This window comes from Moschus berezovskii, chromosome 7, assembly GCF_049115385.1.
Source record: "Moschus berezovskii isolate FMDL1 chromosome 7, NW_MosBer_1.0, whole genome shotgun sequence".
NCBI lineage: Eukaryota > Metazoa > Chordata > Mammalia > Artiodactyla > Moschidae > Moschus > Moschus berezovskii.
This window is the reverse complement of record NC_142466.1, coordinates 119231353-119244552: the sequence shown is the minus strand read 5'-3', so window position 1 is coordinate 119244552 and position 13200 is coordinate 119231353. Positions and strand designations below refer to the sequence as shown.

At 52.4% G+C, this 13200-nt stretch overlaps 1 protein-coding gene across 6 annotated transcripts in view; it reads right to left on the bottom strand.

Annotated features, from left to right (window-relative positions):
• The window catches only part of MYT1L (myelin transcription factor 1 like), a 136160-nt gene that overhangs the window by 92895 nt on the left and 30065 nt on the right, over positions 1-13200 (bottom strand). For 3 of the 6 annotated variants that reach the window (XM_088837766.1, XM_055427968.2, XM_088837765.1), the window contains exon 5: positions 3552-4526. In XM_088837766.1, the coding sequence (XP_088693892.1) occupies positions 3552-4526 (975 nt within the window). Of the gene's footprint in view, positions 1-3545; positions 4527-8315; positions 8328-13200 lie in introns of all 6 variants that reach the window. The other 3 variants (XM_088837763.1, XM_088837764.1, XM_088837762.1) reach the window with 2 other exon arrangements.

Sequence of the window (13200 nt, the reverse complement as noted above, 5' to 3'; positions counted from 1 at the left end):
TTCAAAGGAAAGTATTATTTAAGATCATAAATTAGAGATATCATTTAAAATCATAAAGTAGATATAAATGACTTTAAAGGATAAAAACATAAATTATAACTATTTGGAATCATTAAGTGACTCTTTTCCATGAGTTTTTACAGTTTCCTAACAAATCATACTACGTCACGATTTTGAAAGTGTTCTGAAGCTCAATGCAGATTTGTACGAACACCGTGTGACTCCAGCCGCTGCAGGTTTGGAGATGCCAGGGTGTGCTCTCCTCTCAGCGCCTGTGTCCTGGGGGTGTTCACCTCTGCCTTCGTCAACACCCCCACCTCCTTGCTTTCTCCCTGCTCACAACCCCAGTTCATCTTGAAAGCAAATCTTTGAGCAAACGCAAAACAACCAAGCAAGAAAAACAGGCCAATAATCTGCTCCAAAACCTTGCAACCTTCTAGAAACACCTGCGTGGCGGATCTAGCCCTTCCCTTCCTCCCTTTGGAGCAGACACTTGAGAAGAAGGTGGAAAAGTTTTGTGATGAACTTCTTTTGTTTTAGCTCAAGCTTTTGGAAAGATTACTCATCTACAATTTAAATCATTTTGAAAAGATTGTGTATGGATGAGAATTGGTATGAGTGTTCTCTCCATGTTTAAAAAAGCAGCAGAGAAGCTGACCATAGATTGTTGATACACACTTGGCCATGCCTGCCAGGCTCCTCTGTCCATGGGACATCCCAGGCAAGAATACGGGAGTGGGCAGACAGTCCCTTCTCAGGGGATCTTCCCGACCCAGGGATGGAAGCAGGTCTCTGCATTGCGGGCAGATTCTTTACTGTCTGAGCCACCAGGGAAGCCCAGGAGGGCAGACAGTTTTTTAAAAATAGGAGACCATTTCTCCCCACGCTGGTGTCCTTCCTTGGCTTTATTTATTTGGTTCTGCATATAACTACGACATCTTCAGAAGAAATTCAGGAGCGACAGGGAACACACTGAGAGGAAATGGAGGTGTGCTGTGACCAGAGGGAGGGGACGTGGAAAACGTGGGGACAGCCTGCAGTCAGGGAAGTCCAGTCCCCAACCTTCCCCCGTCAGGGAAAAAGCGCGTCTCCATTTGGGGATTTACTGTTTGTTTCCATTCTGTCCCTGCTTATTGAGGGGAAACAAGTGATCCAAACTCACTTCTTCCCCAAAACAACACAAAACAACCACAGTAACAAAACAAAGTGAGTGAAAATCTACAGCAAGTTGCTGGGTTGAAAGAGGCCGCAGGAACCAGCGCAGGCACAGGAACCCCGGGCAAGCATGAGCCCGCGTGGCTGCCTTCGCAGCCAGACTCGGGCCTGAAACACACCCTGCAGGGAGCCATCGTGCCTGTCCCCCAACCCAGTCCACAGGGAAGGACACCGTTTCTTCCTACGTGTTCCGTTTCTGTGTGTGTGTTCAGTCGCTTCCATCGTGTTTTGACTCTGTGGCCCCGTGGCCTGTAGACCACAGGGTTTCTCTGTCCATGGGGTTCTCAAGGCAAGAATACTGGAGTGCGTTCCCAACCCAGGGATTGAACCTGCATCCCTTATGTCTCCTGTATTAGCGTGCGATTCTTTACCACTAGCGCCACCTGGGATTCTCAACTATCCAACGACGGATTTCTAAGAGACTGTGTTCATTATCAGAGAAGGCAATGGCAAGCCACTCCAGTACTCTTGCCTAGAAAATCCCATGGATGGAGGAGCCTGGTGGGCTGCAGTCCATGGGGTCGATAAGGGTCGGACACGACTGAGCGACTTCACTTTCACTTTCACACATTGGAGAAGGAAATGGCAACCCACTCCAGTGTTCTTGCCTGGAGAATCCCAGGGATGGGGGAGCCTGGTGGGCTGCCGTCTATGGGGTTGCACAGAGTCGGACATGACTGAAGTGACTTAGCAGCAGCAGCAGCAGCAGTGTTCATTATAAACACACTCGCTGCATCTCCAGGTCTGGCAACACCCAAAGCAAGCCTGACGATCCCCTGGGCTCCATGCCATGGTCTTTAGGAGAGGACCCTCCTTCACATGCTGCACTTCACAGGATCTGGTCTGCACCTGCCTTACTGAAACGGCCGTCAGCACCCAAGCACCTGGCACATGCAGGACCCAGCAGGCCTCTGGCTGAGGTCTGTCTCCAGTGGAGTTCGGTTAAAGCAAAGCCCAATGCGCCCCTGGGGGTGCACACGCATTGAGAGGAGAATACACACCTGTGTCCCCGCAGAAGAAGTGGGTTCTGATTGTGTGACATTGCCCTAGCAACTGATTTCCAAAGCAAAATCTGAACCTCATTATAAGGAGACAATATTCATAAGGAATGGGACAACACACAAGATGGAAGAACTTTCTGGTGCAATAGGGGAGAATTCAGGGAATCACCGACTGCATTCCTGAAGGTGCTTCTGCTCACTTGGTTCTGAAAGAGCCTTGAAACTGAAATATTCACAAGGTCCTACACGAGGTCAAACGATAATGCACTTCATACTGAAAGTGAACATGGCTGTTACTGGAAACCTGACGTCGACTGTTCAGGCTGGAAATACACATCTACACTTATTAGGTGTAGCAACCATATATGCATATGGCTAAATTTATAGCCCTATGCAGATGTGCACCCACATATTTCACAACTGGAAACCTGGTTGGAGCTATGACAGAGGATGGTTTTCAGTGTCTCCTGGTAAAGCAAGCGCCATGACTGTTTCTACGGTGGCGGGGAAGAGTGAGGGGTGGGTATGGTAAAAGGACGACTGTTGGTCTCAGCGGGGCACACGCGGCTCCCGTCACTGACCAGCTACCTTAAGATAACGACTGTGGAGTCACTGCCCTCGCCTCATGCTAGCGGTCACTCTGCTGCTGCCGTTCAGTCTCTAGCAGGGATGTTTCCACCGGGGAGGTTTCAACAATAGCTGTCATTTGATGATAATTTCATAAATCAAGGACTTCCCTGGTGGCTCAGATGGTAAAGCGTCTGCTTACAAGGCGGGAGACCCGGGTTCAAACTCTGGGTCGGGAAGATCTCCTGAAGAAGTCAAGGGCAACCCACTCCAGTACTCCTGCCTGGAAAATCCCATGGATGGAGGAGCCTGGTAGGCTGCAGTCCACGGGGTCGCAAAGAGTCGGACATGACTGAGCGACTTCACTTTCACAAACCATGGCGCCACCTACTCAATGCAATTTGAAATGCACGCCTCACCGCCCTTGGCTAATTGTCACGTAAACCCTTGCCACTCCACACGGACTGTGGCTCAGCTGTGAGAAAACAGACTCATCCTAACATTCTCTCACCCTGGATCTCCAAGTCATGCGTCTTCCCCTGAAACATCATGTTATTAAGCTGCTTTGTGCATTTCTCAGACAGACATTTTATTTGCTCTTTGGAGACATAACCATGAGGCATAATTCTGGAATCACCTGCAAGAAGCATGCATTGGTGATGCAACGCAGTGAGATGCCTCCTTGAGCGGCAGCCCACGCCTGACAGCTTTCGCCCTAGCTCCCGCTTCCACGAGGCCACTTACGTTAGGTAGAAATATTACCTTTACCATAGTATGGCTTTTTGACATGGCTGTCAGCGGACTTAGGCTTCCTCTCGTCCCCAGGGAGCGGCCGCGGGGACTGGTCCTCGAAGGACCGCAGACTGTCCCTGCGGCCCGCCTCCAGCGCCATCTTCTCCCTCATGGCCTTGGCCCTCTCGGTCTCCAGGGCGATGGCTTTCTCCAGGAGGGTCAGGTTGCCCTTGGTCATGTCGAACACCTCCTCCGACCGATCGGAGGTCACGGAGGCGGCGTCGTCGTCTCGCTCGCGGTACCCGCCGTCGTCCTTGGCGCAGCTGGAGAACGTTCTGGGCCGGGGGCTCAGCTGCTCCTCCAGCCGCATCAGGTTCATCATGTCCGAGTAGCTGCGGTCCGGCGTCCGGCCCGGGAAGTCGTCCTCCGGGCGGCCGTGCGCGCGCGGGCCGGCGCCGGGCGCGGGCGGCCGCTCCGCGGGGCTGCCCTCGCTCAGCTTGCGCGCCAGGTCGAAGCACTGGTTGCGCAGACACTCCAGGCTGCTCAGACACACCTCCTCGTCGCTCTCCTCCACCAGCCTGTCCGCCAGCCCGTTGCTGGCCGGCTTGCCCAGCAGCGCGTAGCTCGAGGCCCGGCCGTCGGGCGGCGCCAGCGCGTCCCCGTAGGCGCGGTCGCCCGGGGGCTCCCCCAGCACGGCGCCGTGGCCCTGGGCCAGCAGCTTCAGCGAGTCCACCGTCTCCCTGACCACGTCGCTGTCGAGGTCCAGGCTGAGCTCGCCCTTGCGGCCGGGCGCCTCCGTCTTGTCGCCGTCGTCCTCCAGGCTGTGGGACGTGCTGCTGTTCATCTCGGACTCGGTGCGCGCGCGGTACGCCGCGTCCTCCGCGATCTTGCCGAGGTTCAGCAGCGACTTGGCCACCAGCTCGTCGTAGTTGTCGTACTCGTCGTTGTTGTTGTCGTCCTTCTCCGCGTCCTGCAGCACGCGCGCGCCGTGACAGCCCAGCTGGTGGTCTTCTGCGAAGAGAGCAGACAACAGGACACACGAGAAAACAAGAGGGAAAGTGGCTAGAACCTGCGGCTGCAGCAGCGCGGAAGGCAAGCTCGGGGCGTGGCCGCCTGGGGCCTGGAGTCCCCCTGCAGGTCCGCAGCGGAAGGGACATTAAAAGGGGCGTGGGCTCAGGGCACAGGGGGATGAGTGAGACACTGCTCCAGACTAGGAGTTCCCGGAATTGACAGACAGGCCGCTGGATAGGGCAAACACTGTCTTGTTGCTGCTGTTTAGTTGCTAAGTCGTGTCTGACTCTCTGCAACCGCATGGAAGGCAGCCCGCCAGGCTCCTCTGTCCATGGGATTCTGCAGGCAAGAATACTGGAGTGGGTTGCCATTCCCTCCTCCAGAGGATCTTCCTGACCCAGGGATCGAGTCCCCATCTACTTCATTGGCAGGTGGGTTCTTTACCACTGAGCCACCTGGGAAGCCTAAATATAATTTTAAAATATTACTTTCTCATTACTTCTAAATTTTAAGCATTGCTTTTAAAATTGGATTTCTTTACTTAATGCCTGACCACGTGCATAATAATGATATCCATCGTATGACTAGGCTTTCTAAGAGTTTGTGAACTTGTCACCACCTTGTAAGCAGATGTTCACAGCAATTGCTTTTAAATTGCTTTCACAGAGACTCTTGGGCAGCACAGAAGAAAGCCCAAGGTTCTGGTGGGTCCTGCCGGGGTGCCGATATCCCGACATTGGTGAGTCCTGTGCCGACACTGACCCTGGTCAGTAAGTACCAAGAGCGCATGCTGGGGCTGAGAGTGGCTTTGAATTTTCTGCCTTAGAGCCAGTTTATCAAGATACACTGTGAAGTAACAAGCCCCAGCAAAACTTAGAAGCTACTCTGATTCACTGTATCTCAGCGGGCTGGAGAGGGTGGATGGGGAGAAGTACACAGTGGCCAGACACCCATTAAAAGCAGGAGTGCAGTGAGTTGGCACCAATCACACACAATCCAGCACCTGCTGCAGTCATCCTGCACCTCGGCAAACCCGTGGTGAGCTGGCGGATACACCGTGTGACGTATCACGTGAGCTGGCGGACATAACGTGTGGATAAATGTCATGTCCACACTCAAAAGAATTCAGGAATACTCACTTTAAAAAGGACGATGTTAAAAATCATACTAACCCCTGTATTCGATGGCATCACCACTCGATGGACCTGAGTCTGAGCAAGCTCTGGGAGTTGGTGATGGACAGGGAAGCCTGGCATGCTACAGTCCATGGGGTCGCAAAGAGTGGGACACGACTGAGCGACCGAACTGAACTGAACTGAACTGAGCCCCTGTATTTCATCTGAAACATATTCTAACTCTAAAGGAGTATTTATGGAGTATGCATCGTTTCCCCTCATGCTAAGCAATCACTACCATGTATATTGCAAAATATAGATAATACTAAACGGATTTGCAAATGATTCCCCCCGCCCACTTTAGGTTGGATTTGGTTAACTGCCTGCCATCTCCAAATACACTCCTTGTTTCTAAGATTAAACAAACCAGAGAAAGAAGAATTTTTAAAGAGTATTAGTGAGGAAATGAGGCGTATTGATTGGTAGAAGATGCTGGGTGACTCAGAGCTGAGTCAGGGGGCCCAAGTATTTTCTTTATGATTCTGTGCTGTCTCCTTAGAGAAGGTTTTTGTTGGTGAACTGGGTTGGACATCAACACATCAATAACAGAAAACAACATCCTTGCCGGCCCACACGTGGAACCAACACATTTTTGAAATTTAACATCTCTCTAAACAGCAGCAAATCAAATTTGTCATATATTAGTCAGAGAGTATCATTAATTATATGAAATAAATGTTGTTGCTCCTTTGGATAATTTCTAGGAGTCGATAGCCTGAGAATGAGGATACATGTTTTCCCAAAGAGCAGCAAAAGGAGAACAAAACCAGTGAATGCATCAGAAATACCGAGGAAGCGTTCTCCTAAGGTATATCACTCACGGCCAGGGTGAGGCTCTCAGAACCGGAAGGTCCCCCTCTGTGTGCTCGAGGCTGCTGGACCCCAGCTGTGAGCATGGGGATGGCAGGAGAGACGGCTCCAGCTACGGAAAATCCTCGTGGGTAATGGACTTTCTCAAGTTATCAGTATTTAACTCCTTCAAAACACACGTGAGACAAAGTCAAGCCTTAATGATGTGGACAGATGGAGGGGTCCGTCAGGAACCTGCCAATAAGCAGGTTTGAAGCTCCAGCCTCCAGAATTCAAAGTCATTCACAGTGAATTTTTGGAATTCCGTCTCTGATTTTGTGCTTTCAGGCAGTTTACCCTGCTAGTTGTATTTTCGCTGAGGCTCATGATGAAAAGGACCACACGTGGAAGTGGGCAGTGGGAAATGGCCCAGAAGTCTCTGGCCAGCTAGGCGTTAACAACGTGGTCCCAATAGTCCACGGACTGAGTTTTCAACCCGAAGCGATTCAAGAGTCAGTGGGGGTTGGTCACGTGATGAGTGATCCAGGAAACAGGGAGAGTGTGTTTGCGATGAGAAAAGATGTCTTACCAGAAAATTATTTTAAAGTTCAGGTCCACATTCTAAACAGAAGAGTGCGGCCACTCAGAGGTTTGAGGAGAAGGCCCTGGCATCTCTGGCCTTTCTACCTGGATGGAGTCTCTTATCTTGCAGAGTAGCTGCGGTAACTCACGGGGAGGAAACATGCTGGGGGCAGCCTTGGGCTCGCCTTTGGGAGGGGCTCCCAGTGTGTCCATGCCTCTGGAAACTGGAGGAGGGCTGGTCCAGCCACTCCAGGGGAGGGCCCTGTGCCCAGGAAGCACAGGTGGTTCAGGAGCTCAGCCCATGGGGTCTCCACAGCGTTTCCTCACCAAGTACACCGGGATTTTTGTTGGGGTTCTATGCATCTTTTGGATTCCAATGTGAGCTTTGTGAAATGTTGTAGGTCTGAACTTTATCTTTTGAATCAGATTGTTATAAACAATTTATGCTCAAAGCTGAAATTAGAAAACAGCAACAAAAAATTCTCTAAAAAATGCAGCCATGTAGGAAAATTTTTCTTCTCCATCCTCATAACCAGAATTTGATGTGGTTAGAACTCTGTGGATTGTAATCTTATAAAACCAAGCGCAGACTTCAATGAGCATTTTGTCTCCAAAGGTGAGTCTGAGACCCGCCTTTTGACTCTTCCAGTGTCTAGAATCAAACAGTGGGTTGCTGTTCTTCTTTCCAGACATTAAAATCTCTCAAGTAGACAACAGATTAAAACAAAAACATGGAAGAACAGGAAGAAGAGACACTTCTTCACAGCAGAAATCCTCTAGGTCTGCCAGGTCATAGAAGACGTAGTCTGAGAGTCCACCCTCCATGGGCTGCAAATCACAAAAGCCCACAGTTTCCTCTGGCCCTTCATGTAGGAAAGGTCGCTCCTGGGCGTCACTCTTCCTCTGCTGGTGAGAAGGGCAGAGGCTAGGAAGAGCGGCCAGAGGCCACGTGGACTAGAGGCCCACTGACCTCACTGAGGGCCTCCCCAGCTCCCCTACTGTACTGAGCACCCAGGGGGAGCCCAGGACTTCATGGGGCAGGGTGGACACTGAGGTCTCCTTTGCAGAGTGGAAGGGCCCTCTCCTGGGTGTCCCGGGTTCCTTAGCTCAAATTCTGAGAGCTTGCGGTGAGTTCTCGATGGGCAGAGCAATGAATCGGCCCCTGAGAGCTGGCCCGGGGTCCCTCGGCCCCTCCCCCAGAATCCACTGCTTCTTATTTTCTCCTTCGATGCAGACGTACAACTGCTTTCTTCTTCTTCCTCCAAGCAGCAGGCCTTTCTGCACCATCACCAGCCCTGTGCAATCGCAGACGGTCCAGTGCTGGCTGTACATTCATTAGCACAGGTCAGACCTGCCCCAGGGCACCAGGCACAGCACGACACCTACAGACTGCAGTGACCACACGCGTGGGCCGGACAGCTGCCTTTTAAGACATTATTGTTATTGATGATGTGAACTATTTCAGAAGTCTTTATTGACTGCATTGTCATATTGTCTTATGTTTTGGTTTTTTGGCCGTGAGGCATGTGGGTGGAATTTTAGCTCCCCGACCAGAGATGGAACCCACACTGCCTGCACTGGACCTGGAAGTCTTACCCAGTGGACCACCAGGGAAGGCTGATGCCTGGGTTGCTGCTGCTAAGTCGCTTCAGGCGTGTCCGACTCTGTGCGACCCCACAGACGGAAGCCCACCAGGCTCCCCCGTCCCTGGGGTTCTCCAGGCAAGAACAGTGGAGTGGGTTGCCATTTCCGTCTCCAATGATGCCTGGGTTACGTTAATAAAATACTCAGCATCTCTCTTAAAAGTTGTTTAAGATGGACGGTTGCTATCTGGCACAAGACCTCCCTATTGACTGTGAAAAAATATTTAGAATTCCCCAGGACTGTTTTCTGATTAAGGAAAGAATACTGCACGCCAGCCGGTCAGAGTGTCCCCGCACTGTGTGCATCAGAGGATCCCTGATGCCCAGAGACCAGTTCACAGGCTCCTCCGGGGCACAGTGGTCCCCGCCATGGGGGGCCTGGACAGGGGAGTCCTCCTTCATGTGTTCTACTGGGGGGCAGCCCCCCACACCTGGGGGCCTTGCTGTCACGGGGCATGGTCCCCTCATCTCCTGCCGGCTGCTGCAAAGTTGCTGGGATGTAGGCGATGCTCAGAGGTAGGAGAGCCAGATGGGCCCCGACTGGACGACCCCCTGCAGATCGGGAAGGACAGACGGTTCCCCTAAGGAGTGTCCTTCGCCGTCAGCGCTGCCCCTGGTCTTGGGCCATCTGTCCCTGCTCTCACGTCGGACAACAGTTTCTCTGTCCTCACCGGAGCTCATCACGGCAGAGATGATTTGGGTAAATTATGTGCAATTACTGAAATACACTCCCAGCCCTCCCTTCGGAGCTCTGCGTGCCCTTCTGCGGCTGTTTCCGCTGCGGTCTCCTCTCCACACCTGTCTGCTCACCAGCGGCTTGACCTGCTTCTCCCGGAAGGAGCTGGTTCGCGGGACCAGACTTGCTCCTGCTATGTGTCTGCTGCGGAGGCCCGTTCCTGCAGTGGACACACGCTTCTCCATGCCCCGCTGTCCCGGGATCAGCAGGGCGTGCCCCGGGCACCAGGTCCCTGGTGAACACGCCGCGCTCCCCCTGAGCCCTGGGCTTCTGAACTTCACCATGTCGGCTCCTGACCTTGAAGGAAGCCTTCCTTGGCCCGAGACGAACCCCACGAGACAGACCCTCATGGCCTGTCCCCATTGTCCCCGTCGTGGGGGGCCAGAGTGACCTTGGGGCGCAGACGGGGGTGAAAAGGGGCGGCGCTAGATGGGGGCTAGGGTGTGGGTGTGGGGGCGCCTCCGTCTGTCAGTTCCTTCCTCGGGTCAAGCATTGCTGTTCCAGATGGCTCTCTCCAGCTTCAAAAAGGTCAGAGAGGACACTGCAGGGCACGTCTGTGCCCCGTCCCCAGCCGAGGTCCCACGTGTCCCAGATCTGACGGGCCTGGGGGACCGGACAGAGCATGGCTGTGTCTTCCCTCCACCTCTGCTTGCTGAGCCGCATTTGGGGCAGATGGGTGACCCTGGGAGAGGGGTGGGCAGCAGGGACGTTGGCGGCGTCGGCGCCAGAAGAGAAGCAAACAAAGTCGACATAAGGTCTGCGGTGGGGTGGTGACCCAGGCCGTGAGAGACAGGAGACCCGGGCAGAGGTCATGTCAAGTGGAGTCGGGCCTGGCCAGCCGGGAGCTGGAGAGTGAGGGGCATGCACCCCAGGAGCAGGCGGCGGCGGTGGGGAGCCGGGTGGTACAGAACATGCTGCAAGTTTCCTTAAGTTAGATTCAAATTCAGGGTGTCTATATGTAAATAAGCACACGTGGCCAGGGGCTGCCAGGCTGGCTAGCGGGAGCTGAGTGCCGTGTGCATTTAACTTACACTTGTATTTAACTGACATGGCCTGCCAGGGACCACCCACCACCAGATCCCTGAGCCGTCTGGGAACAGCTCTGGGAGGTCTGGGGTCCTGCGGCAGGCATTGGTTAGCCGGCCTGGTTTGGAGGTGATGCTCTGGTCCTGACCGCCGTGTAGCCTCGACTTCTGGGGCAGACGGAAGGACGCCCGGAGGGCAGAAGGCCTGTCTCCAGGGGCAGTCCTCTGCCGGGGGCTGCGGCGGGGGAGGGGAGGCCGCCCTGCATCTGCAGCGTGGTCCTCCCGCGTCTACAATGTGGTCATCCCCATCACCTGCCCGTGGCCATGCATCATCTCTTTCCATCCCAGTCAGACCTCATGCTTGGACAGCTGACCGACGGCGTCCAAAGAGCAGGCTAATGTCTCGTCTCTACAGCCGCTCAGAGGAGCTCCATTGGCTTACTGATTCTACATTTTGTCCATTTCCTAAGCTGGAGCATGATTTTAAAATGCCTTTCAAGCTAAATGAGATAAACTGAAGCAAAAAATAATGGTTTGCACAAGGGATCCAAGCTGCATAACACGTTTCAGGGTAGGCTGTGCACATTATGCTTCTTAAAGTTTTCACTCGTTAGGGATCTTATCAGAAATGTGGGTGAATAAAGTTTTATTTATTCACTGCTTTGAGAATGTTTCTGCTTGATGCCATTTTAGGTTTGTGGTGTATCTGTGATTGGGGACTACAAAATGAAATAGTCACACCCCCACCACACAAAACAGCACACAAGAGCTGTTCTGAAATCAGCGGTTTTCAGGCTGAGACACACGAAAGCATGCTAACCAACTGCGTGTCTTGCTCTGTGTGTCTGCATGCATGTCACTCACACACGCACACGCACACACACAGCTGGGCGACTTCCCAGATTAACTGGGCAACCTTGAACCTCCTGGTCTAGCAGAAAGGGATTGCTGCTGATCCTGTAAACTACGGAGTGCAAAGTGGTCTGAAAATCTTGGTCCTTCTGTTTTGCAGGCAGGTTTGATGTGGCTGTTCCTATTAGCATGATTAGGAGGAACTTGGGGGTGCGGGAACCCCCTTCTCCTCTTCAGGAGTATTCCATCCATATCAGACAGAAAAGACCTTTCAGAAACACTACCACTTTCTTTGGTAACCTAATATGAAACTCACCAGTCTTCATTATCTGAAAACTTTAGTTCTTCCTTTAAACTCCAATCTTTAAATCCTCCTGCTTGGCTTACGGCTTCTAATTCTGCCCTTTGTGAAGAACTATTATGTGCAGGTTTTCAAGTACACACTCCTCTTTCACACTATACTCTGTTTTGGAGGCAAAGAATGGTGCCTGCTCAGGTTTTGGTTCCCCATGGAACCCTGTGCGCTCCTGTGTGCACAGAAAACTCACTCCACTGTTTGAACTGAGCTGTCACTGTGCTCTGAGTCTTTTAAGCTGACTCAGCCTTGATGGACACAGCATGTTTGCTCGGCATCACCATGGACCTTGGGCTCAGGATCATAGAGGGGCTTGAGTTTGTGCCTGGGAGCCCAGTTTCTTGCAAAAACCACCTGAATTGGTTGCTACACAGCCGCTCTGGATGGCTCACCTCTCTCCAGCTTCAATCTGTATGGCATCTGCTTTAGGCTTCGCAAGCAGGCAGTGAGGTGAGCAAAGGGCTGGTATTATCATCCTGACGTCTGGACACCAGACTGAACTCCGGGGAGAGAGAGAGACACATGTCTAGAGTGTCAGGATGTACCTTCCCACCTTGCTTCATGCCCCGGCAGGCTAGCAGGTGGAATAAAAATTAAATTAGGACAAAGAGGGCAGGAGGAGGAGGGGATGACAGAGAATGAGATGGCTGGATGGCATCACCAACTCTGGACATGAGTTTGGGTGAACTCCGGGAGTTGGTGATGGACAGGGAGGCCTGGCGTGCTGCGGTTCATGGGGTCGCAGAGAGTCAGACACGACTGAGCGACTGAAATGACTGAACTGAGTAGGTTATAAGATGGAAATGGCAGCCCGCTCCAGTGTTCTTGCCTGGAGGATCCCATGGACGGGGGGGCCTGGTGGGCTGCCGTCTGTGGGGTCGTGAAGAGTCAGACATGACTGAGCGACTTCACTTTCACTTTTCACTTTCATGCATTGGAGAAGGAAATGGTAACCCACTCCAGTGCTCTTGCCTGGAGGATCCCATGGACTGGGGGGCCTGGTGGGCTGCCGTCTGTGGGGTCGTGAAGAGTCAGACACGACTGAGCGACTGGACTGAACTGAGTAGGAAACGGCACCCACTCCAGTGTTCTTGCTGGAGGATCCCAGGACGGGGAGCCTGGTGGGCTTCCGTCTGTGGGGTCGCACGGAGTCGGACACGCCTGAGCGGCTGAACTGAATGAACACAAAGACAGAAGCTGGCCCCCCCAGGCGACTCTGAAAGCAGACGGAGGAAAGACACGCTAGATCGACCCTCTCACATCGACCGCTTCTCATGATCATGTAAAAAGATTTTCCCCACACTTCACGCATGTTGCTGGCAACTCAAATGTACATGACTTCCCTTTGTTAGCAAATTTTTCTGGTTTGTATTGAAGCATCTGAAAATTCATAAAATAAAAGATATAATTATATGTTCTAATTCTGTAAAAGTAGCTTGAAAGGAGAAAGTTAACTTTTATCACAGATAGATATCTAGAAATGTCTAATTCTGCCCTCACTCATTTCTAAGTGGTAG